General features: G+C 40.4%; 1 protein-coding gene and 1 long non-coding RNA gene across 2 annotated transcripts in view; both read left to right on the top strand.

The window, feature by feature from the left end:
* LOC126458036 (uncharacterized) overlaps window positions 1-14278 on the top strand; it is a 49876-nt gene extending 35598 nt beyond the window's left edge. The window contains exons 3-4 of the mRNA XM_050094829.1: window positions 3983-4573; window positions 13766-14278. Coding sequence (XP_049950786.1) covers window positions 3983-4573; window positions 13766-14158 — 984 coding nt within the window. The 3' untranslated portion in view covers window positions 14159-14278. The remainder of the gene's footprint in view (window positions 1-3982; window positions 4574-13765) is intronic.
* A 3523-nt stretch (window positions 14279-17801) lies between these two features.
* Window positions 17802-23239, top strand: LOC126458037 (uncharacterized). Its single transcript, XR_007585564.1, has 2 exons — window positions 17802-22475; window positions 22948-23239. It is a non-coding gene; the product is annotated as an uncharacterized LOC126458037 (long non-coding RNA).
* The last annotated feature ends 4351 nt before the right edge of the window (window positions 23240-27590 follow it).

Here is a 27590-nt window from a genome sequence, read left to right as displayed (position 1 = left end):
TATACTGAAAGAACAGACAGATATTCAACATAACAAAGTACTTTCTGTATTCTCTAATGGTTCTCTTAACAGTTTCACAAGAAACAGTGAACAAAATTTCCTCTGGTTCAAAAATAAATACACACCATCATTTCCATCTCATGCCACCTACCCACTCTAGCCTTCTCTCTTTCTCTTTCTGTTTTCCAATTTCTATCTTCTACCGCCTCTTGCTCTTTCATGGTTAAATACTATGTTCAGGCAAAAGGCGAATTGAACCAGTCTCCTTCCCGTCAAAGTGGCAAATATTTAAGGATAGAGACTGCTAGAAGTCGTATCCCCGAGTACTTATAAAATCTAAGGGTGTTACAGCCGTTTCAATAGGTTCATATTTATTTACCACTCCCCTTCCTTCTTCCTCTCCCAGTTATATAGGCACTACATTCATTACTTTCAAGTTCTTTGTAACATTATGTAATCATTTCTCTTTGGACCTACCATTCTCCTATTAAAATATCCTCTCCCACAATATAGTTTTAGAGACAATATCATTTTTGTTGTTGGCCAGTGCTTGACATTTAACATGTTTGTGTATGGTATTTAAATATCCGTGATTTCCAAATAGTTGTCCCCTTAAAATCCGGTTATTATATACGTATGTACAGAAATAACGCAGATTATGTCCTGGTGCACTACTTTGCTATATTCCAGGTTTGTTCTCTAGTTTTCTGTAAATTTTAGGTGCAACAGTTCCTTAAATCTTAAGAACAAACCTAGGAGAGGTACTCAAATTAAATTCTATCAAATTGTTGCATTCCGCTCACTGCTCTGTGGAAGCATGACCTGAGTAATTTTCAAAAAGCAAGGAAGCCGTATTTTAAAGGTTTCACAGTAGAAGTCAGACTAATGTATCAAGATATTAGAGAAGAACTAAAAATGTCAAGTCAGGAGAAAATGGAATGAACACACAGAAGGAATGGGAGTGAAATACTTCCCTTAAATGTCAGAAATTATAAGTGCCAAGGAAGAAGAGATAGAGTAAGACCCCAGCAAAGATAGGTACTGTAACAGGCAATTTTGCCTAATACCTGAATAGAAGAAGGGGAAGGAGCAGACGTAGCTCTTGAATGTTCTCAAATGTCTAAGAAATTATAGCAGTGTTTTCGAATGTTCTTGGAGGTTGTTGGAATTCGTGCTTTGTACTGAGAGTGTATGAGGTAAAATCCGACTCTACTGCGTTAGAGTCCGACTCGATTACGTTAGTCTGAAGCACAAAAGAAAATATAAGGTAAATCTCTAATGGTAGCACAAGCTGGCACAAAGAAATGAAACACGAGAATTTTGGAGCTTCAGTCTCTGAGAGCATTTAAGGTGAAATTTGCTTCGATTACTTTAATTGTTGTTGTTGTTGTTGTTGTGGTCTTCAGTCCTGAGACTGGTTTGATGCAGCTCTCCATGCCATACAGTAAAGCTGCATGCCCTCGGGAAAAATTACGGCTGTAGTTTCCCCTTGCTTTCAGCCTTTCGCAGTACCACAACAGCAAGGCCACTTTGGTTAGTGTTACAGGGCCAGATCAGTCAATCATCCAGACTGTTGCCCCTGCAACTACTGAAAAGGTTGCTGCCCCTCTTCAGGAACCACAAGTTTATCTGGCCTCTCAACAGATACCCCTCTGTTGTGGTTGCACCTACAGTACGACTATCTGTATCGTTGAGGCACGCAAGCCTCTCCATCAACGGCAAGATCAATTATATAGCTCAATGTGAATATTTAAATGAGAATTTCATAGAGAATTATAGAGGTTATATTAATTGTTCTGATGATATTCAATGTTAAATACCAAAATGTAAGAGAGTATTTATGTAGCAAAGTTAGTCAGAAGTCTTCAGCCTAAAAAAAACACAGAAGTGTCTCTCCATCTTCTGTTGTAGATACATCAGCCAGTGCATAGGGCGTTTCGTGCATTCATTTTCGATTGGTCTGTTCATATTCCCAGTTCTATAAATGAAATCTTTTTCAAAAGCAGTCATTATGTTAGGTGATGTCTATCTTACCATTCCACGCTTGTTTATTAAAGATTCTCCTCTAAAATCGGCAGACAGTGAAGATATCTTTTACCAATAACCTGTGAGTTGATTTTGATGTGTATGTGATGTATGTACATTAACCTTAAATATCATTTTAATTACATTTACCTGATAGTAACACTTAATCACTGTAAATAAGGAAATTACATTATATCTATGTCTCCAACATTTACACTTTTCCTTGTAGTAAAACAATCTGAGGGCAGTAGCTTTAAAGGACCATTATATATGTATATTAATTTAACCTTTCTCATTATTTGCCATAAAAACTTAAATATATTATGTTGCTACTGATCCTCGTTTGAACAACGTGTTACACTTTTCTCAATGCGAGATTAATAATCTGCATCCTTTTCTAAATCAGCACAAGGAGATCTGTAAAAAGGAAACTTACGACTGTCCTTCTTCATCTTAGTTTTGCTTATCAATAATATTTGTGCTACCAATAGGAATAAATATTCCTGCTTCTTGTTTCACACAAGGCAGAACATTCACATCTTGCTAGAAGCAGATTTCTGATGGCTAAACCCTGTGGAACATTAGTTTTAATTTCTAAACTGCTTCAGTCATTTACAACAACTGTCATCTGCTGCAAAATGAATGTCATGATATCAGAAGTTCTCCAACAGAAATGTAGGGAATCACATACCAAATGAAATAAGTGACATAAGCCGAAAAAAATAGTCCTTGATGACAATTTTTTACTCTTAAATTTATTTTTAATGTAGTATAGGTGTGTAAATACTTAGCACAAAATAACAATCTCTTTGAAATCTGCTAACATTTGTTATCAAATTACTGTTTAATTGAAAAATATAATCCTCAGGTGGGAGAGCTGTTAACAGCCACATCAGCACTCTTCATTCCACTTAATTTTCTTCTCTAATGTGAATATTTGTTATACTTAGAGAGATTAAAATTAGGACACTTTTCATTGTGATAATTCTGATGATTGAGTGATACCAGTATAAGTTAATGAGTTGTTGGGTAGATGCTTGGAAATGGAGAGAACTAATCGAGAGTTTGATGTAAAACTTGTGGGAATGTTGTAAAGATTATGTATATGGAAACAGTAACTGTTCTCGAAAGAACAGATAATGCACTTTATGTGTATTCCAGGGAAAAGCTGCACGGTCATCAACAGTATCTGTTCTTTTGAGAACAGTTACTGTTTCCATATATATAGTTAAAGGCTACCCAGCCATTGACCTTCGTCTGTGCGAATGCGCACAGATTGCCCAAACTCTTATGGTAATCGCCAAAGTGTGCGCGAGTAATGAGTGGATGGGCAAATATCTATAAAGTACATTACATATGTAGAATTGTGGACAGTTGGGAATGTGGGTCTCACGGGAAGCGTGCAAGGGTTAAGTCCCTGCAGTCGCGCTATTCATCTGTGTCCTCGGTGGCTCAGATGGATAGAGCATCTGCCATGTAAGCAGGAGATCCCGTGTTCGAATCCCAGTCGGGGCACACATTTTCAGCTGTCCACATCGAGGTAAATCAACAACACCTGTCGGCAGCTGATGGTTTTCAGTTAATCATCATCTGTTGTAAAGATTGTTGCTTGTGAGTATTGGTAGTTAGATTTCACAACTTGGGTGATGAAAGTGTAGGTAATGGAGTCTTGCTTTGTGGAGAGGATATGGAATGGAGGAACTGTAGGTGATAGAAAGAACATATTCTGGTGTGAATTCCTGGATCAGATGACAGAAGTGAGTCAATGTTAGCCTAGTGTAGACTTTGGTGTCTGTCAAGTTGGAAAGAAGGAAGGTCCGAACTACTCAAGTGTAGGTATCTCGTAGTTGTAAAGGTAAATAATAGAGCATGTGCACACTTATATGTGGAAAACCTTGGAAAATTTTGTAATGTAGAAAACTGGATGGTGCCACTAACAAAATACCTTATTTCACAGCTGGAGGCGTTCGATACGGAGTCGCTAATACTAGGGGAGGTGATGCCCACAGCGCACGAGGCTCTGCAGGGGGTGGAGGGCGCGTCGTTCCGTCCGCTGGCGGCCACGTGCCTGCACCACGGCGCCACGCCCAGGGCCTTCCTCGTGCTGGACGACCTGGTGGCCGCCGGCTATCGACTGGCAGACGCCGATCGACCGCTCGATTACCAGCACTGCGAGGTGGTGATGCGAGCTTACGCGCGCCTCCACGCCGGCACTGCCCACGTGCTCAGCAAGCGCCCTGACTACGGCGTCCAACTCAATACGGACATGTTTGCAGCTGAGACCATGGAAGGTTTCTTTCGTCAGATGATACGCTGCACGTGCTCTGCTATTGCAGATTTCATAAAAAGGGTACCCGGCTGGGAAGAATATTCACCGAAGTACATCGACCTTGCGAACACCATAATGCCGCGAGTGAAAGAGTCATTGATCCGTAAAATGCAAGATACCAAGCTGAAGGTTTTGGTTCACGCTGATTGCTGGAAGAACAATATGATGTTCAAGTATTCAGAAGAGAAGGTTGCTGATGTGCGGTTTGTAGATTTCCAGGTATGTAAATGAGTGGTTCTACCACTTATCAGTTCTTTCTATTCGCTGCGTGGAGTGGCCGTATGGTTTGAGGTGCCATGTCGCGGAATGAGCGGCCTCTTCCTCCAGAGATTCGAGTCCTCCCTCAGGCATGGATGTATGTGTTGTTCTCAGCATAAGTTAGTTTAAGTGTTATGTAAGTCTAGGGACTGATAACCTCAGCAGTTTGATCCCTTAGGAATTCACACACATTTGAACATTTTTTTCTCTCTGTTTATTTGGAATCTTGGTCTACTTGCACATAATGAATTCAGAAAAGCACAGAGCTTGTTCTACGCTGATGAAGACTATATAAATTATTCTGTATTGGCCAGTCACGTTAACATGACCACAGACTGTGTTGGACATCAGCGTGCAATAACCGATGACAAACGGCGGGCGGCAACAGTAGCAGTGGATGTTATATAAAGTGTGCTGGTGTGACAAGGCAAACAGTGCAGTCGTTGTCGGAATGTCGAAGCGGAGCGGTTTATCTGTCCCCCAAAAGGGCATGATCACCGGCTTTTTTTGCCAAGGGTGGATGCATTTCCAAAACGGCGAAGTTTGTAAACCGTTCGCGCATCTCCATGCTTGAAGGACATAGCCCATGGCAGAATGGCACTATCCAAAACACTACACCGAGGTAACTGTAGTTCACCACGCGCCATAAACAACAATGATTAGCCGATGTCTGTGGAGACGTGTCTGGGCACATAAGCAGGCGCCTAGTTCAAGCACCTATGCTGACCGATATTTATTGATGAGGAAGGCTGGAATTTGCACCCCAGTATCGCAACTGGACGCTCATTGAGTGGCGACAGGTGGCCATTTCGGATGAATCACGTTTAATGCTACGCTGGACATCTGTTGGCATGTAAGGCGTGAAATGTCTGAAATCAAACGCCCTACAACCAACACAGAGTATTAGGGTCTGAGGAATATTTTTGTGACATTGGTTGGGTGAGCTCGTAATTATGGATGTCATAATAGGACAACACAAGTATGCATCTGTCCTCGGCATTGTATCCACCCTTACTTGCAGTTTAGCCGGCCGCGGTGGCCGAGCGGTTCCAGACGCTTCAGTCCGGAACCGCGCGACTGCTACGGTCGCAGGTTCGAATCCTGCTTTGGGCATGGATGTGTGTGATGTCCTTAGGTTAGTTAGGTTTAAGTAGTTCTAAGTTCTAGGGGACTGATGACCTCGGATGTTAAGTCATATAGTGCTCAGAGCCATTTGAACCATTTTTTTGAACATGCAGTTTGCTTTTCCTCAGCATGATGGCGTCTAGCAGTGCAGCATGTCACACAACTCGTAGTGTACGTGCACGATTCGAAGGGCTGTGTGGGCTCTAATCTCTCTGATTTTATCCTCATGGTCTCTTCGCGAGATATACGTAGGAGGGAGCAATATACTGCTTGACTCCTCGCTGAAGGTATGTTCTCGAAACTTCAACAAAATCCCGTACCGAGCTACTGAGCGTCTCTCCTGCAGAATCTTCCACTGGATTTTATCTATCATCTCCGTAACGCTTTCGAGATTATTGAATGATCCTCTAACGAAGCGCGCTGCTCTCCGTTGGATCTTGTCTATCTCTTCTATCAACCCCATCTGGCACGGATCCCACACTGCAGTATTCAAGCAGTGGGAGAACAAGCGTACTGTAACCTACTTCTTTTTTCGGATTGCATATCCTTAGGACTCTTCCAATGAATCTCAGTCTGGCATCTGCTTTACCGACGATCAACTTTATATGATCATTCCATTTTAAATCACTCCTAATGCGTACTCCCAGATAATTTATGGAATTAACTGCTTCCAGTTGCTGACCTGCTGTATTGTAGGTAAATATAAAGGAATCTTTCTTTCTATGTATTCGCAGCACATGTCTACATTGAGATTCAACTGCCATTCCCTGCACCATGCGTCAATTCGCTGCAAATCCTCCTGCATTTCAGTACAATTTTCCATTGTTACAACCTCTCGATATACCACAGCATCATCCGCAAAAAGCCTCAGTGAACTTCCGATGTTATCCACAAGGTCATTTACGTATATTGTGAATAGCAACGGTCCTACGACAATCCCCTGCGGCACACCTGAAATCACTCTTACTTCGGAAGACTTCTCTCCATTGAGAATGACATGCTGCGTTCTGTTATCTAGGAACTCTTCAATCCAATCACACAATTGGTCTGATAGTCCATATGCTCTTACTTTGTTCATTAAACGACTGTCGGGATCTGTATCGAACGCCTTGCAGAAGTCAAGAAACACGGCATCTACCCGGGAACCCGTGTCTATGGCCGTCTGAGTCTCGTGGACGAATAGCGCGAGCTCGGTTTCACACGATCGTCTTTTTCGAAACCCATGCTGATTCCTACAGAGTAGATTTCTAGTCTCCAGAAAAGTCATTATACTCGAACATAACACGTGTTCCAAAATTCTACAAAATACGTTAACCCCAAACGTTTTGTGACCTTCCGACAGTTCAAACACTTCATCAGAATCGTTAAAAAGAGAAGCCAACTTTTCCATAGGTAATCTCCCTGTCATTCTAAAGGAAGAACTGCAGCAAGCCACGTAGATAAAATATGACAAACTCTTTTATGTGTTATGCTGTATGCTTCCTGATAGTATAATAGAGTATGCAGGAGGCCAAGATTAATATGTTACACATTAGTACCACCAGCCAACCAGAACCAGCTACGTCGTATATAGTAAACACTGAAATACAGATGGAAGATCCCAACTCAAGCCAGTCCCTTTGTTAGACATCATGCAGAACTTAGTGGAAACTCTCTCACCGTATTTATAAGACTATCCACAAATCATATTTCGATGGATTCTTTTGGAAAATGGTCTCAGTATTTGTAACATAAGGCCAAAATCTTTGAACTCAAGGAATGTCCAGCGTCCAAACAGTACTCAAGAACTGCAGTTTGCTTGGTTATTGTAGACTTCTCTCCCTTATTTTCAACACAACTGTCTTCAATAGTTCTGGTGGTATGGTGGATTTCTTCCAAGTCAGAAAGACAGGATATTTAACAAATTCCTGCCTTTTGTTAATATGAACGATACTTCGCTATCTTAGAGGGAGAATGGGAAAAGCACGCTTCACATCATATTTCCTCATCCATTTTTTTAAATCGTGGAACCTCTTCTTCAGTCTCCTCACACTCTGGACAGTGGTTATGAAGTGTGTGGTATGTCCAGTTTGTCTCCCTCTATAACGGTTCTGGTGAAAATTACACTCGAATTGTGTCAACTGACTTGGCAGCTTTTCAGGATCCAACAGTACTCCTCTGCATTGAACCAGAAGGAAAGAAAACACTATCGGCACGAAGGTTCAAAACTGTGTAATTTGGCTACCTATAAACAAAATGCCCTAGCGAGTTATAATGCTTCTTCCAGATCTACACGTTATGGTATGGAAGGTAGCGCCCTTTTCCACTTCCGCAGCAACGAGAAATTTTAGGTAGATAGACTTAAAACGTTGAAAAACAATCTGCAAGTTCTCAGTGTGATAAGGCCTGATAATAAAGGTATTATTCACTCACCATACGTTCCACAGATTCGAGGACGTATTCCTCAAAGTCCTTCATAAAACGATAAGAGACAGTTTTGTCAAAATACTGGCCCCAAAATAAAAATAAAATATATGGAGGTTAACATGGTTAAAATTAAGTTAGGTGGTCGTCCAAATTGACATCAATTTTCCTAAACGACTGAGTCAGCGGGGCATGAAGAAACAGAGGGGCAATGATGAAAATTGCTAAAATAGCGAATCATTTAGATGTGAAACCTACAGTCAGCGTCAGAAATCCTCCAGATCTGCGTGAATACTGACCCGGGGGAAATCAGTTTGGGTTCCACGAAAATGTGAGAACAGATGAGGCAATACTGCCCCTGTGACATACCTCAGAAGACAGACTGAAGAATGTTAAACTGACATTTATAGAATTTCTCAATTTAGAAAAAGCTCTCGTGTATGTTGAGTGGAAAACACTGTTTGAGGTTCTGAAGGTAGGAGGGATAAAATACAGGATGCGAACAGCTGTCTACGTCTTATAGAAAATCCGGTCTGCATTTATGAAAGTCGAAGGACGTGAGAGGAAAGTAATAATTCAGAACGGCATGAGACATAGGTGTAGCCTATTCCCCACATTATTTCATCTGTCCATGGAGCAATCAGCAAAAGAAATTAAGGAGGAATTAGGAAAGGGGATTAAAGTTCAGAGAGAAGAAATGCAAATTTTAAGGTTTGTCGATGTTAGCAATTTTGCAGATACGGCAATGATCAGTTGAAAGCAACGGATAATGTTTTGTCATTTTCAACGTTTTTATTTGCCACAGGGGCCAAATTTAAAATGAACAATGATGAGCAGTATTTATTAGCAACAGAAGCAATGATGAACAATTAAGCTAAAGGGGACACCACAATACATCTCAGTAAGTTAGTAAAACTTTAAGTCACTGTCCTTTGAATACTACAGGGCATTCTTTTTTTCAATTTGTGCCAAAGCAAAACCTTTGAACTTGATAAACATAGAAAATCGCCCCCCAGAGGCACTCAATGGACGCAATTATTTGGCTGCTTGAAAACCAATGTTACTACAAGCACAACATGAATAACACCATAAACTTTTAAAAAAGTCTTTGAAGTTAGCACTTAAAACCGCTCGGGGCGCCGCAAGTCTGCAACCTGCCGAGACGCCAGAAAAGACAAAGCTAGGTAATGAAACCTAAAGAGTTTCCCTACGCTAAAGAATCGATATGAACGCATGCACACAACTCAGTACTGTTGTATTGAAATATCAATGTATAGTGTTTAATATATATAAAGACACAATGCTATAACATTTGTTACTTTCAAAGCTTTTGTAATTCCAAAGAATTTAATACACAGCTACGTGGCTGTATCTGAAGCACATGAACACTGATATTTTTACTGCCTACCTGTATAATTATTTAACTGAATGCTTTTTTCTAAGAGCTTCAGTGCCAGTATTTAAATCTTGGGCAAAGTCCTTCACAGATCACCTTGTGAATTCCCAAGTGAAATTTAAAATCAGACACTGCTTCTAATAGGAAGGTTATTTATTTCCTGTTTTAACCAATTAATTATAAATATTTTCCTTTGTTCAGCTTCTCTAGTAAAGATCACAATGGTGGTACAAGTAGTAGTTTCCTATCTTTACATCAGTATTGAGTATCTTTCCTTATTTCATAACTTAGGTAATTTTCTATGTACCGCTACAATATCCTTCAAATTTTCTACAAAAATCGTTTGTGAAGCAGCAGTAGATATCAGAATTGATTTTACTAAGGCATTCAAGAAAATATTGCTGTGGCTTATGGCTCTCGTAGTTTAGTCTTAACAACACATGCTCTGGAAAATTAGTTGTCACATTTAAATTAGTCCTGTAACTCAGAACATTGAAGTGACACTAGTACACTTGACAAATATGCATTTATACTATAAAGTTTTTTTAAACAATATTAAAGAGAAAATGATTATGACAAGAAATCAGATTTCAGTAACTGCAAATAGAGTGATAAGACTATAACAGATATATTAATTGACTTTTTCAAACATAGACAAAATATAAGAAATTAATCTCCCTTTTCCAAAATTAGAAGGAACAATGAGTGATATTTTCTTATAGAGAAATGGTGTACAAGTACAGCGTTTAGTCAGTAAACCTGAGCATTTTTAAATTTTCCAAAACAAATCATGTCCCAGTTTAACACAACTATTTGGTGGTTCCCAACTTGTAGCATTCCCATCATATTTAATTTGGCCTTTCAGCACCAAATCCTGGATGGAGATTCGATGAGATCTGCTTGTCTGAGGCAGTTTAATATTCGCAGTTCAGGGACAGTTGTACTCAGATTTTCCCTGCTCTCTATCACTGCGACTTTTTGAAGCTGACTGTCCTCAACGACAGCTAAACCTTGACTGACTCTATCCACAAGGGCCAAGGCTGGGCATGTCACAAGCAGTAGCGCTTCCCTCATTTTGTGGTAGAAGACCACGATCAAAAAATTATTGTATTTTCCCTCAGTGACATATCAGTTTTTATAGATGCAGTACACTTAAAGTATTTCATGACCAGTGAAGTTACAATACCCAACTTTTACAACATTCTTTTGCAGTTTACTGACAACCTATTCAAAAATAATTACTAAAGGTAGTAACGCACATAATGTAGTGTATATACAATCGTTTAAAGTCTTTACATAGAATACTGTTAAAAGGAGTTGACAATGTCGCCTGTATCTCTGCGTAGAGAGTGTTGTTATAGCAGAAATTAATACTAATTGGATTAGGAAATGAGAAGCTGAAAGAAATATACGAGTTACGCTGTTTGGATAGAAAAATAATTGACTAAAGCAGGAGAAAAGAGGAGATGAAATGCATACTGGCAATACCAAGAAAAACTATTCTGCTGAAGAGAGATATATTAATATGAAATATAAGTTTCAGTGTTAGCAGGTTTTTTCTGAAAATATTTGTATGGAGTAAAGCCTTATTTTGAAGTGGAACGTGGATGATAAAGAAATGGACAAGAAGAGGATAAAAGCTTTCGAAATGTGTTTTTGCAGAACAATGCTGAAGACTGGAGGGATGGATGAAATAACCAATGAAGAAGTACTGAATGGAATTAGAGGCGAAAAACAACGACAAAACTTGAGTAAAAGAACAGATAGGTTGGTAGAACACATACTGAAGTACCAAGAAATCCATAAACTGATAATGGAGTGAAGTGTGGAGTGTATTGTTTGAATAATTCTTACAGTTAATTATGTTTTTGGAAATGACACTGCTAATGAGCGAATTCAACCAATTAACTTAGTTACTCAGATCCCTTGTATTTTGCAAACACACACACACATACACATACGCGTACACACACATGCAAACACTATGAAGTTTGTGTTACACGAAATATATGAATAGTCATAATACAGTTTATATTGTAGATGCCTTAAGTGGCTCTAAAGACTGTTCTCGTCTTCATCTTGAGTTAGCGTGACCTACTCAAATATAAAAAAACTTAACTGTAAATGGTAAACTTTGATAATGGTAGTAGGAGATCATTTTTTCTTTCTGTGATTGTTTAGTGTTGATGCGGTACACATTTGTAGCAGCATAACGTGAAATTAATTCACTGTTAGGATGTTATCCCTTATTTTTCATTTACTTCTCATCAGTTTAGCTTTATTAATAACGCCGAAGAACTTTTCAGCGTTTCTCATCTTCTCTCTTTCGTTCTTCTATCTCTTTCTGATTGTTTCACAGTTTTGCGACCCACTTTAGTGCACTCTAATTTAAAAAGGCGACGAACGACGATCCGAATGTACGTTATTATAATTCCAGAAATACTGGATGATTTATTCAAGAGAAAGAGCTCCACAAACTGAGCTATTCATCTTCAACTTTTGGATTCAATAATGTATTGTATATATTTGTATTCAATAATGCGTTGGTCCACCTCTGAGCCTTATGCAAGTAGATATTCATCTTGGCAATGATTGACAGAGTTATTGAATGTCATCCTGAGGGATAGCGTGCCAAATTCTGTCCACCAATGCTCCAAACGTTCGCAATTGGGGAGAGATATGGCGCCCTTACGGATTGAGGTAGGTTCTGGTGAGCACGAAGACAAGCAGTAGAAACTTTCACCGTAAGTGAGCAAGGCATTATCTTGCTGAAATGTAAAAGCAGGATGCCTTGCCATTCCGGGCAAAAAACGAGGCGCAGAATATCATCGACGTACCACAGTGCTGTAAGGGTGACACGGTTGACGACCAAAGAGGTTCTGCTATGAAAAGAAATGGCACCCTAGACGATGACTCCTGGTTATCAGGCTCTATGGTGGGTGACAGTATTGTTCGTGTCGCACTACTGTCTGGGATGTATCCACACACGTCTTCGGCCTGGAACTTCATTGAGTGAAGTGTCTTCAGTCACGAATCCCACTTCAAATTCAATCGTGGTGACCAATAAGGATGTGTCTGGAGACGTTCCTGACAGCTGTGGAATACCAACCTGTCGCTCACCATAAGGCCTGGCAAGCAGGAGTGATGGTCTGGTGTGTCATTAATTTCCGTAGCAGGACCACTTTTGTTGTCATCCGCGGGACCACTACGGCCCTGCGGTACGTCGAAAATATTCTATGTCCATTATGCCGCCTTTCATAGCAAACCATAGGAGCTTACATTTCAGCAAGATAATTTCCTCCCGTACACGGCGAGTGTTTCTACTGCTTGTGTTTGCCAAACCTAGCTTGGCCAGCAAGATTGCTGGATATCTGCCCAACTGAGAACATTTGGAACGTTAATGGCAGGCCCCTTCATCCAACTTGGGATTTCGACGATCTAACGCGCTAATTGGGCAGAATTTGGGATGATATCCTTCAGGAGGAACCAAACAACTCTCTCAATCAGTACCAAGCTGAATAACTGCTTGCATTAGGGCTACTGGTGGACCAACATATTATTATCTTGAATAAATCATCCAGGTCTTCTGAAATTGTTATCATTTGTTTGTCTGTACATGTTCATTGTATATATCGATTTCCGTCACATTCGGATAATACCTTCGCGGTGCGTCTTTTTTTCTGATTTAGAGACTATTTTATTTACATTATGACCTTATCACAAGTATCGTGGCCTTCACCCCTTTTTTCACACCATTGTCCATCTCTTTCTATTGAGCCAGCCTTCTTCCTCCGGGTCTGTTGTCATCATTGCTTCGTAGCACCTTCCCCTTGTCCTAAGTACAGATCCTCTCATCCTCCTTCCTTGAAGAGAGCATTTCCATTTTCGGTTTGGCTACCATATTTTCTATATAACCCAGCAACAATGGATATTTCTTCATTTTGTTTAAATTGCTATATTGCTGATTTTTGTTATTCTTATGGTCCAATATCAACTTCTTCTCTAGAAGTTACCCCCCCGGGGTCACCAGTGTCTCTCATTCTATGTTCTTTACATACCTGCTCATTATGTACAGGCAGTGCCGCGCTTGCTGCGATGAATCAGTGCTACAAGCGAGTTGTTACTCACGAAGGTTTTGTGGCGGGAATGGTGATCCTAGCAACACCTTCAATCTGTAGTGAGACTTTCCATATTGTTCTGTTGCACTGACGTTGTGTCCACATCCGCAGCTAACCCACGCGTCCAGCCCTGCGCGCGACCTGGTGTACTTCCTGTTCGCGAACACTGGTGTGGACGTGCACGAGCGCCTACCTTCGCTGCTGGAGACCTACCACTCACAGCTGCAGGCGTCGCTGCGCGCGCTGGGGATGGCAGCTGCGGCGGACACCTACCCGCTGGACGAACTCCTGAGGGATATAGAGGACCTGCAGCCCTTCGCGCTGTTCACATCCACCTTCAGTGGGTTCGTGCTTTCCTGGGAACGTGTCGGATACAAGTTCTCGCAGGCACTGCATGACCTCAACATATCACCGGACTTGCTCTATGGCGTCTATGACAATGAGTACTCGCAGCCTTACATGAAGTACATCACCCGTCACTTCGAGAGTAAGGGGCTTCTGTGATGGGCGCTAGCTGTACCGTATTGGTGGAAAGGGCGAGAGCGGGATATAACTGAATAGACTCTGTACACACTGCCAAATATATCATTGCTGATAGATTATTCACAGAGTTCATCAATCACATCTATAGAAGTCAGCAACCATTATTATCATTAGACTCTCTTGCTACTTATCATATTCGTCAAGAGCTATATTTAATAGCCTACATGTGAGCTGAGTTTTCGGAACAAATTTTATGAAGTTACTGTTGCTTTCTTACAGAAAGCTAGGTGAAAAATTCTTGCTGTAATCGAGATGACGTTCTTGCATAACTGATACATTCTCATAGGAGGGTGGCATTTACCATATACTAACTATACTGGGAGGGATGAGGAGGGAACCAACATTCCTCGCTATCGCAGAATAATAAAATATGTTGTTGTTGTTGTTGTGGTCTTCAGTCCTAAGACTGGTTTGATGCAGCTCTCCATGCTACTCTATCCTGTGCAAGCTTCTTCATCTCCCAGTACCTACTGCAACCTACATCCTTCTGAATCTGCTTAGTGTATCGATCTCTTGGTCTCCCTCTACGAATTTTACCCTCCACGCTGCCCTCCAATGCTAAATTTGTGATCCCTTGATGCCTCAAAACATGTCCTACCAACCGATCCCTTCATCTAGTCGAGTTGTGCCACAAGCTTCTCTTCTCCCCAATCCTATTCAATACCTCCTCATTAGTTACGTGATCTACCCACCTTACCTTCAGCATTCTTCTATAGCACCACATTTCGAAAGCTTCTATTCTCTTCTTCTCCAAACTGGTTATCGTCCATGTTTCACTTCCATACATGGCTACACTCCATACAAATACTTTCAGAAACGACTTCCTGACACTTAAATCTATACTCGATGTTAACAAATTTCTCTTCTTCAGAAACGATTTCCTTGCCATTGCCAGTCTACATTTTATATCCTCTCTACTTCTACCATCATCAGTTATTTTACTCCCTAAATAGCAAAACTCGTTTACTACTTTAAGTGTCTCATTTCCGAATCTAATCCCCTCAGCATCACCCGATTTAATTTGACTACATTCCATTATCCTCGTTTTGCTTTTGTTGATGTTCATCTTATATCCTCCTTTCAAGACAATGTCCATTCCGTTCAACTGCTCTTCCAAGTCCTTTGCTGTCTCTGACAAAATTACAATGTCATCGGCGAACCTCAAAGTTTTTACTTCTTCTCCATGAATTTTAATACCTACTCCGAATTTTTCTTTTGTTTCCTTTACTGCTTGCTCAATATACAGATTGAATAACATCGGGGAGAGGCTACAACCCTGTCTCACTCCTTTCCCAACCACTGCTTCCCTTTCCTGCCCCTCGACTCTTATAACTGCCATCTGGTTTCTGTACAAATTGTAAATAGCCTTTCGCTCCCTGTATTTTACCCCTGCCACCTTCAGAATTTGAAAGAGAGTATTCCAGTTAACGTTGTCAAAAGCTTTCTCTAAGTCTACAAATGCTAGAAACGTAGGTTTGCCTTTTCTTAATCTTTCTTCTAAGATAAGTCTTAAGGTTAGTATTGCCTCACGTGTTCCAACATTTTTACGGAATCCAAACTGATCTTCCCCGAGGTCCGCTTCTACCAGTTTTTCCATTCGTCTGTAAAGAATTCGCGTTAGTATTTTGCAGCTGTGACTTATTAAACTGATAGTTAGGTAATTTTCACATCTGTCAACACCTGCTTTCTTTGGGATTGGAATTATTATATTCTTCTTGAAGTCTGTGGGTATTTCGCCTGTCTCATACATCTTGCTCACCAGATGGTAGAGTTTTGTCATGACTGGCTCTCCCAAGGCCATCAGTAGTTCTAATGGAATGTTGTCTACTCCCGGGGATTGGAATTATTATATTCTTCTTGAAGTCTGTGGGTATTTCGCCTGTCTCATACATCTTGCTCACCAGATGGTAGAGTTTTGTCATGACTGGCTCTCCCAAGGCCAAAATTAAACAAGGCGGCTTCCTCTTTCATTTCATCCCCCCAATCCATATTCACCTACTATGTTTGCTTCTCTCCCTTTTCCTACTGACGAATTCCAGTCACCCATGACTATTAAATTTTCGTCTCCCTTCACTACCTGAATAATTTCTTTTATCTCGTCATACATTAAACCTACTCCTGCATTACCCCTATTTGAAGAAAGACTCAGGTCTTTCAGTATCTTATCTCCCATTTCATCTTCATCCTCTTCCATTTCCATAAAATTGTCCTCAAGTATATCGCCCTTGTATAAACCCTCTATATACTCCTTCCACCTTTCTGCCTTCCCTTCTTTGCTTAGAACTGGGTTGCCATCTGAGCTCTTGATATTCATACAAGTGGTTCTCTTCCCTCCAAAGGTCTCTTTAATTTTCCTGTAGGCAGTATCTATCTTACCCCTAGTGAGACAAGACTCTACATCCTTACATTTGTCCTCTAGCCATCCCTGCTTAGCCATTTTGCACTTCCTGTCGATATCATTTTTGGGACGTTTGTATTCCTTTTTGCCTGCTTCATTTACTGCATTAATATATTTTCTCCTTTCATCAATTAAATTCAATATTTCTTCTGTTAGCCAAGGATTTCTATTAGCCCTCGTCTTTTTACCTACTTTATCCTCTGCTGCCTTCACTACTTCATCCCTCAGAGCTACCCATTCTTCTTCCACTGTATTTCTTTCCCCCATTCCTGTCAATTGTTCCCTTATGCCCTCCCTGAAACTCTCTACAACCTCTGGTTCTTTCAGTTTATCCAGGTCCCATCTCCTTAAATTCCCACCTTTTTGCAGTTTCTTCAGTTTCAATCTGCAGTTCATAACCAATAGATTGTGGTCAGAATCCACATCTGCCCCTGGAAATGTCTTACAATTTAAAACCTGGTTCCTAAATCTGTGTCTTACCATTATATAATCTATCTGATACCTTTTGGTATCTCCAGGATTCTTCCAGGTATACAACCTTCTTTCATGATTCTTGATCCAAGTGTTAGCTATGATTAAGTTATGCTCTGTGCAAAATTAAACAAGGCGGCTTCCTCTTTCATTTCATCCCCCCAATCCATATTCACCTACTATGTTTGCTTCTCTCCCTTTTCCTACTGACGAATTCCAGTCACCCATGACTATTAAATTTTCGTCTCCCTTCACTACCTGAATAATTTCTTTTATCTCGTCATACATTTCATCAATTTCTTCATCATCTGCAGAGCTAGTTGGCATATAAACTTGTACTACTGTAGTAGGCATGGGCTTTGTGTCTATCTTGGCCACAATAATGCGTTCACTATGCTGTTTGTAGTAGCTAACCAGCAATCCTATTTTTTTATTCATTATTAAACCTACTCCTGCATTACCCCTATTTGATTTTGTATTTATAACCCTGTAATCACCTGACCAAAAGTCTTGTTCCTCCTGCCACCGAACTTCACTAATTCCCACTATATCTAACTTTAACCTATCCATTTCCCTTTTTAAATTTTCTAACCTACCTGCCCGATTAAGGCAGGTATTAATAAAATATATAATTCAAGAAATCCAAGGAATGAAGGCGGGGGGGGGGGGGGGGGCAGAGGAAGGGTTAGGAATCTGGCTAGAAGAGGTCTAAGAGGTCTTCGTGGGTCTGGAATATTAGGCTAAGTATCAGCAGACAAGAGTAGTACCACAGGGCATCAAAACTTTCTCACTGAAGCAAAGGAAAGAGAAGTTAAGCACTCAGTCAGCTTACCTACAACGACACGATTACTCTGCAATTCAAACGTAAGTGTTTGGCAGAGGTTTCATACTAACATTTTCAGACTATTTCTCCGCTGTTGCTCCTCGAATAGTAAGTGAGAAACATGAAAAACAAAATCATTCCATGCGAGTACGGATTTCTCTTATGATGGTCTTTTCTCTCTCTGTAGTGGGATTCAAAACATTATTTAGAAAGTTGGTGATTGAAATTTCCTTGGAGACAATCACACAGTAATTTGTACAATCGTTCATCTAAATATAACTTCAAATAAAAAATAAGGGCCCGTGATCTCTAATGAACAGCTATAAATCAGCATATTGTAGAGAGTGAAAGTAGACTGAGAGGTCAGATCATATTTCTCATTTCACAGAAACATGTTTAATGTCAACTTTCTTGAAAATGAGCATTTCAAATCTGCCTTTCATTTTCTCACCTACTAGATTGGGGAGCGTAGATATAGAGGACTTCTTCATATAATGCCTTTCTATTTGATTTTCTATTACAATCACGTTCATTTCTAATTTCCTTCGATGTCTAGTGACGAAAGTTCAATCAATGAGTTCATAAAACTGACTGATACTTGCATATGTGTTTATTAAATCATAACACTAATTGAGCGATTAATTTAAATTCTTTTTAAAAATCATATTACTTATCTAAAGTATCATATGACTACATTTCATCCGATATGCTGTTTTTTTACTGTGCACCCAGGGAAAGGGAGTAAAACCTGGACGCTATCACATCTGACTTCGTGACCAAACTCTGTTGATGTCAGTTTCTTATAGCTCCATGATTCGAACAAATACCCTTTAATTTAGAGTCAGTAGCAGATTAATCTGCTCTCACAGCACACCATCATCATCAAGCTATGTTTTTAATTTAATAAACATTTTTAGACATGAATGCATATCTATAAAAATAACCTATGTTCGTGTTGTGGCCTTGAGTCCAGACACTGGTTTGATGCAGCTCTCCATGCTGCTCTATCCAGTACAAGCTTCTTCATCTCCCAGTACCTACCGCAACCTACATCCTTCTTAATATGCTCAGCGTATTCATCTCTTGGCCTCCCTATACGATTTTTAGCCTCCACGCTGCCCTCCAATACTAATTTGGTGATCCCTTGATGCCTCGGAACATGTCCTACCAACCGATCCCTTCTTCTAGACAAGTTGTGCCACAAATTTCTCTTCTCCCCACCTCTATTCAATACCTCCTCATTAGTTATGTGAACTACCCATCTAAACTTCAACATCCTTCTGTAGCACCACATTTCGAAAGCTTCTATTCTCTTCCTATCTAAACTATGTATTTCCACTCTTCATTTCCATACATGGCTACACTCCATACAAATACTTTCAGAAACGATTTCCTGACACTTAAATCTATACTCGATGTTAACAAAGTCACTTCTTCAGAAACGCTTTGCTGGCCATTGCCAATCTACATTTTATATCCTCTCTACTTCTACCATCGCCGGATATTTTGCTCCCCAAATAGCAAACTCATCTACTGCTTTAAGTGTCTCATTTTATAGTCTAATTCCCTCAGTATCACCCGACTTAATTCGACTACATTCCATTATCCTGGTCTTGCTTTTGTCGATGTTCATCTTATATCCTCCTTTCAACACTCTGTCCATCTGCTCTTCCAGGTCCTTTGCTGTCTCTGACAAAATTACAATGTCATCGGCGAACCTCAAAGTTTTTATTTCTTCTCCATGGATTTTAATTCCTACTCCGAATTTTTCTTTTGCTTCCTTTACTGCTTGCTCAATATACAGATTGAATAACATCGGGGAGAGGCTACAACCCTGTCTCACTCCCTTCCCAACCACTGCTTCCCTTTCATGCCCCTCGGCTCTTATAACTGCCATCTGGTTTCTGTACAAATTGTAAATAGCCTTTCGCTCCCTGTGTTTTACCCTGCCACCTTCAGAATTCGAAAGAGAGTATTCCAGTCAACATTGTCAAATGCTTTTTCTAATTCTACAAATGCTAGAAACGTAGGTTTGCCTTTGCTAAACCTATCTTCTAAGATAAGTCGTAGGGTCACTATTGCCTCATGTGTTCCAACATTTCTACGGAATCCAAACTGATCTTCCCCGAGGGTGGTTTCTACCAGTTTTTCCAATCGTCTGTAAAGAATTCATGTTAGTATTTTGCAGCCGTGACTTATTAAACTGATAGTTCGGTAATTTTCACATCTGTCACACCTGCTTTCTTTGGGATTGGAATTATTATATTCTTCTTGAAGTCTGACGGTATTTCGCCTGTCTCATACATTTTACTCACCAGATGGTAGAGTTTTGTCAGGTGTGGCTCTCGCAAGGCTATCAGTAGTCCTAATGGAATGTTGTCTACTCCTGGGGCCTTGTTTCGACTTAGGTCTTTCAGTGCTCTACCATACTCTTCGTGCAGTATCGTATCTCCCATTTCATCTTCATCTACATCCTCTTTCATTTCCATAATATTTTCCTCAAGAACATCGCCCTTGTATAGACCATCTATATAGTCCTTCCACCTTTCTACTTTCCCTTCTTTCCTTAGAACTGGTTTTCCATCTGAGCTCTTGATATTCATACAAGTGGTTCTCTTCCCTCCAAAGGTCTCTTTAATTTTCCTGTAGGCAGTATCTACCTTACCCCTAGTGATATATGCCTCTTCATCCTTACATTTGTCCTCTAGCCATCCCTGCTTAGCCAGTTTGCACTTCCTGTCGATCTCATTTCTGAGACGTTTGTATTCCTTTCTGCCTGCTTCATTTACTGCCTTATTATATTTTCTCCTTTCATCATTTAAATTCAATATTTCTTCTGTTACCCAAGGATTTTTACTAGCTCTCGTCTCTTTGCCAACTCTATCCTCTGGTGCCTTCACTATTTCATCTCTCAAACCTACCCATTCCTCATCTACTTTATCTCTTTCCCCCATTCTTGTCAATCGTTCCCTAATGCTCTCCCTGAAACTCTCTACAACCTCTGGTTTAGTCAGGTTATCCAGGTCTCATCTCCTTAAATTCCCACCTTTTTGCAGTTTCTTTAGTTTTAATCTACAGTTCATAACCAATAGATTGTGACCAGGCTCCACATCTGCTCCTGGAAATGTGTTACAGTTTAAAACCTTGTTTCTAAATCTCTGTCTTACCATTATATAATCTACCTGAAACCTTTCAGTATCTCCAGGCTTTTTCCATGTATACAACCTTCTTTCATGATTCTTGAACCAAGTGTTAGCTATGATTAAGTTATGATCTGTGCAAAATTCTACCAGGTGGCTTCCTCTTTCATTCCTTACCCCTATTCCATATTCACCTACTACGTTTCCTTCTCTTCCCTTTCGTACTACCGAATTACAGTCACCCATGACTATTAAATTTTCGCCTCCCTTCACTATCTGAATAATTTCTTTTATCTCATCATACATTTCATCAATCTCTTCGCGATGAGCAGAGCTAGTTGGCATATAAACTTGTACTACTGTGATAGGCGTGGATTTCGTATCTATCTTGGCCACGATAATTCGTTCACTATGCTGTTTGTAGTAGCTTACCCGCATCCCTATTTTTTTATTCATTATTAAACCTACTCCTGCATTATCCCTATTTTATTTTGTATTTATAACCCTGTATTCACCTGGCCAGAAGTCTTGTTCCTCCTACCACCGAACTTCACTATCTCCCACTATATTTAACTTTAACCTATCCATTTCCCTTTTAAAATTTTCTAACCTACCTGCCCTATTAAGCGATCTCACATTCCACTCTCCGCTCCGAAGAACGCCAGTTTTCTTTCTCCTGATAACGATGTCCTCCTGAGTAGTCCCTGCCCGGAGATCCGATTGGGGGACTATTTTACCACCGGAATATTTTACCCAAGAGGACGCCATCATCATTTAGCCATACAGTAAAACTGTATGCCCTCGGCAAAAATTACGGCTGTAGTTTCCCCTTGCTTTCAGCAGTTCGCAGTACCAGCACAGCAACACCGCTTTGGTTAGTGTTACAAAGCCAGATCAGTCAGTCACCCAGAATGTACCCTTAGTAAATTACACCTACTGGATAGCGGGCCACAAGGTATCTTTTATACAAAAAGTAATTGCTAAGTGCTCATAAAATATATAGCATTTGCTCTGTATTTTTTCAATGGTTCTTGTTGTGGCCTTCTTTATAAATTAGTGTAGCGTCTATATGCATCTATAAAAAAGATTTATGTGAAAGTGGGAGGAACTGTTACATGAGGGTCTCGGAACGTCTGGAGAAATTTAAATCAAATTTTATGCCCTTTTGGCTACTGTTCATAGGTCATCACCCTCTAAGACACCTACGAACATTAGGTAGAATAGGGCACGTCATTCATTAAAGGCTACACTTATCAGTTCGTCAGTTTCTACAGCACAATAGCCACGTTAACTCCTGAATACCACATTGCATGTATCTAACTCTCATTGCTCCAAAAGACAGAGAGAGAGAGAGAGAGAGAGAGAGAGAATCTGCTGGATGAAGATGGTTTGTAATCGAATTGGTGCTACAACTAATCAATCTGGCTTTTAAGTACTCTAAAGAGTGTGAACACAATAAACAGTATTTTAATTGATGTGGGAAAGTGTAGATAGCACATGACGAAGTGGGTCCTTATCAGAGACCCACATGGGCTACATTGTGACACATGCAGATATTGGTTTTGAAAATGGTGGTATAATGGACTGCCACAAGTTAACAGATAGTGCTAGAGAGCTGAATAAAGTGTACGCCCTCGTGTCGGCAAATTCTGAACTTGAACAGTAAACAGAATTCTTGTTTACATGAGGGTTTCCTCAGTGTCTGCATAACCCTTTCGTGGTTAACGGGATACATATGTCCCACCAAAGTAACTCGTAGTTTTTAGCATTGGGACGTCTATATCTCATATCTGTCTAGTGCTAGCATATAGCGAGTTGCCTTTCTAGCTTGGAGAAAAATACTACAGAGCATTGGATGGATATATAGGACGACGTGAGCGATCAGATGGGGCAGAATATATCTGTAGGTAGCACTGAGTTTTTTTCATGAAAATCAGATCGCATCACCATCTTCTCCACTACAAGAATGTCTAAAGCAACTAACAGTGTTTTCTTATACTTCATAGATATTGTTTTGAAACATTACTGCACACCTTAGCTGTTCTGCTGGTTTGTACATAATTTGTATGTAGTGGGACGTATATGCCTTAGAAAACTTCATAGAATCTATGTGTGGTATGTCAAAGACATCTTCAAATCTTATATCGAAAGCTTGTGAGAAATATTTCAGGTTTTGCATTGTCAAAAAAATAAATGTGTTTTGGTACTGATCAGTTATGCTTTTTTTCATAATTGCCATCCTGATAAAATCTACTAAAATTATAAATTTAACTCTGGAAATCCTAGTTTCACATGAGAATATAAATGTATTTAGGTTCATGGAAAACATGCATCCCATTTGATTGATTTTCAAAACCGGTCAGCTCACTTTTTTAGTAAAATTGTGTTATTTATCACAAAGGAAGACAGTTTTTGAGCTTTATTTATGAAAAATAAATTTTATCCATGAATGGGTCTTCCTCGGGCAGCTTTAATTGTTCCCTCCTTTTCTCCTCTTCTCCTAATCATCATCCTGTACTACCGTAGGTCCTCAAATTGTGGCGTTTCTCAGTGGTGTGTTTCAAGATGCGTTGTCCAAAATGCGACTGTTACCTGTGGATGCAACAAGACACCCTGGTGTTTCTGAGAGTGCCTGGTCGTGCATGCCCAGTTTGAGTTTGGGCGCCGCGCGGGATTATCCGAGCGGTCTTAGGCGCTGCAGTCATGGACTCTGCGGCTGGTCCCGGCGGAGGTTCGAGTCCACAGTCGGGCATGGGTGTGTGTGTTTGTCCTTAGGATAATTTAGGTTAAGTAGTGTAAGCTTAGGGACTGATGACCTTAGCAGCTAAGTCCCATAAGATTTCACACACAATTGAACATTTTTTTGGGTTTGGGCTGCGATGCGCAGCTGCTGCACCTGCGGCCGCAGCACTGCACCAGTGACCAGTACTGCGACGGAAAGGGTGCGACCCAGAGCCATGTAGAATTGCTGGAAGGTATCAGGGCAAAGAAAACTGGAAATGAGCCACTCATAGGACGTAATACTCTTTGAGTTAGTGACATAACGTCAGTGCTGCTACGATATAAGGGATCTTAAGTACAAGGACATCTGGGAAGAAACTGGTGCTCAGTTGAAACTGTCACGTAAGTTAAATATACATGGTGTTCGTCTTAACTTTATACAACTAAATGTCTCGAAAATGACACAGCGTTTGACAAAAATATTCTAGGTGAAAAGTTAGTATTATTAAAGGAGACATCTGTCTGTGCTACAGCTGGGCACCTCCAAACCACCCCTCCTTTGTACTTTCAAACGGGAATCCGCCACTTTTATTGCATATTCGGATTCTGCACCAAGATATACGTAAGGTTCACTCAAACCACTTTTTCCGTTCTCAGTAAATGGCGCTGTTATCTACAAATATCAAGTGTTTCTGTTTTTGCAGTTACGAGCCGACGCCTTTGATTCTACCTTTCATATACGATTTAAATATAAACCTGTGTTCCGGCTGTTGGTATTTATGTTCTAAATCTACTTTAGTGTCGCAAATTTGACTATACAGTACAATATGGTTAGCCATTTCAATATCTGGTAGAAACTACTTCTAGCGTGGTCCAGGAAAAACAATCTGGATGTAACAGCTTTCTCTTCCCATTGGGGTGCTTGATACCGGTGACTGCCCTTGCCTCTCATCACAGTGGTGCTGATTTCTGTAAGTCCCCTTGCCTCCCTCCATATCTGTAGTTCACAATACATGCCCAAACTGACGACCTTTCATTTAGATACATTTAATAATTCGCACGTGGAATGCGCGTACCTAACTTAAAAGCATGTCTGGTGGAATGTTTGCACAAGCATTTCTGATACGTTCTATCATGTTTTGTCGAGTATTTGGTACTTCTGCATACACTTTGTCCTTCAGCTAACCCCACAAGAAAAAATCCGGCGACGTAAGGTCTGGTGATCTGGCAGGTCATGTTACCAGACCACTTCAGCTGATCCAGTGTCCATTGGAATCGCCATTCAATGCTTCTTTGGCTCGAGCGGAGTAATGTGCTGGACAGCTATCACGTTACAATCACATGTTCTGCCACACTACAAGTAGTGCATGTTTCAGCAAAATGGGACTCTAATCTTGCAATAACTTATAATATCTTTTTCCGTTTATTGTGCACTCCATAACAAAGGGGGTGATTAGTTTGTCGCCATGATACCACAACAAACGTTAACAAACCAAGGACAATTACGAGTAATTTCACTTATTCAGTGTGTGTGTTCAACAGACCACTTATGGGTGGTAGCCTGATTAGCTTCGCCGTTGTTCGTAAATGTTGATGCGTCATAGAACATTACCTGACAAAGGAATTGCAGTTCTCTTTGTATTTGTATGAGTGCCCAATTGCAAAATCGCATCCGATTCTGAAAATCATTTTCATGATGTTCTTGATGCATGGAGGTGCGGTAGGACTGGTATTTGTGGTGGAGTAGGATCATCAAATACTTGCATGAGCAATTCCAGACTGCTGTAATAGCTCAAGTACCTGCAAGTGGATTATCAGCCCTGAAGCTAGTACTGAGTTTTATTATTGACCTTCCACGTTACAATCGCTGGACAATTTCGTTTTCTAGGCGTCACACTTCCTTTGGTAGTAAATTGTTGTACAACACGACGAATAGTTGCGTGAGACCTATCATTAAAACGTTCGGCATAAAGAGCAACTGCAGCGTCCAACTTTGTTGCAGCGTGGTCATAAATTAAAATTGTTTCGATCTTTTCTGCAACAGATACAACATACATTACGCCAGGTATGCCAGCAGCCCTATTCTGTATCGTTCGGTAGCTCTGGCGATCGTTTCAGCAGGCAAGTGCACCGAGTGTTAGGGCTACCGAGCCTCAATGCAATTCCATAAGCCACTCAGAGTTTCCATTTTCTCTCAAACCAACCAGTGACACACGGCTGTGGATATGCTCACTCGACGACTGCGCACCCAGCACGGCGCACTGCAGCGCGCACACCTCCCCACTCTCGAAGCGACAAGCCAACACAATCACCAAGACACGCTTTCCCATTATTGTTGACTGCAGGCGCATTGAGATCCCTCACAATTTCGGTGCGCACCTTGAGACGCTTGTCTGACTTAAACATCAATATTGCCAGCGAATAGAAACTTCGTTTTTGAAGTAAACTGTAAATTTCTATCTAACAATGAAACCTTAAAGCTGTGGAAAACCACCACCAGGTGCGAAACCAACGAAGTTTTTGGTTGTTTGTACAAGTTTTTTGTGCTGTGTGCAATATGGTTAGTTATTTTCTTTCAAGGTAGGTGTTCCTCAACAGATTGTGCAAACGTCTTGCTGTAATAACTAATTAATCAAATTCGCATCAGTTTGTTGATAGAATACTCTAAAAACTTGGGCCACAAGTCCAAAACAGTTTTCCAAGAGTCCTGTGATGCGCCACGATATGTAATTGAAAAATATCTTTGAGCATGGTTTCATCATGTGCTTGGCAAGATGGAATGCTGCGTCACATATGGTGTCAGAATGTAAGAATGTGAAAGGTTATTTGGCGGAGAATAAAGCGCCGTTCGGCTAAGTAAGTTGCCTATTTCTGATTTTTGAAAAATTCTGCTGTCTTCATCTTTCCCATATAATCCACTTTTACCATTACAGACTTATAGTTTGAATCGAAACTCGCTGAGAGAACAGTAGAAAAGTACTTATGGTGATTGTAATGAGTGGCGGCAGAATTATGTGGGCGAATCATCCTTAAGTTCTTGTCACCTGTAGCACCGACGCTGTTGGCGAACTGCCACTTTGTCTTGTTTCAAAAGTTTCTCTATTAAAGGAAGTGACACGTAGGCTGGAGAAAGTCTGTAGACAAGTGCAGACAGTACTTCTTCCACAATTCTAATCATGTATCCCATAGAGATTCGGAAAGAAAATGCTACAGATATGTAAATATCTCCGGTTGATAATAACCTGAAAAGTGTTTATTAAACTTATATACTTTTATTTTTAATAAACTTATATTTTTATGGCATCTTAAGTTAAATATGATAAAACAGATGGAGAAACATTTGGGACCCATATCGGAGATATAAATGGTGAAAGAAAAAGTGGAACAGGCTCAAATGCTCGGCAAAACCAAAGAATGGATTCTGCCCAAACACTTGGCTTTCCTGGAGACAGTGCAACGTGGAGGGCACTAAGTAAATTTGTTGATATTATGCATACTGTTTTTATCTGGCAATAATTTTCGTGTCATTGAGATTGGGAATAATAAATTTGGTCCGTCATCGATACATTTAACGAGGTACAACAAGAAATATTTTTTTCCAGATCTATCTCAACTGGGAGAAAAGACAAACAGTACCCTGTGACTAGTTCTGGAGGCAATACGTAAGTTGAATCTCTTAATCATAAAAAGTCTGAGACGAAAGATATGGAACCTACGTTAGATGATATAACATTCCACATATTTTGGCGAGCGATTCGGCCGTCAACAGCTGGTTTGAGATAAGGTAAATTTGTGTGGCTCAGCACTAGCCAGCTCGGTTGAGTGGCCGATGCCATGCAG

The sequence above is a fragment of the Schistocerca serialis genome, chromosome 2 (genome assembly GCF_023864345.2).
Source record: "Schistocerca serialis cubense isolate TAMUIC-IGC-003099 chromosome 2, iqSchSeri2.2, whole genome shotgun sequence".
Taxonomy (NCBI): Eukaryota; Metazoa; Arthropoda; class Insecta; order Orthoptera; family Acrididae; genus Schistocerca; species Schistocerca serialis.
Note: the sequence above shows the minus strand (reverse complement) of the source record. Positions and strands in the feature narration are given on the sequence as shown.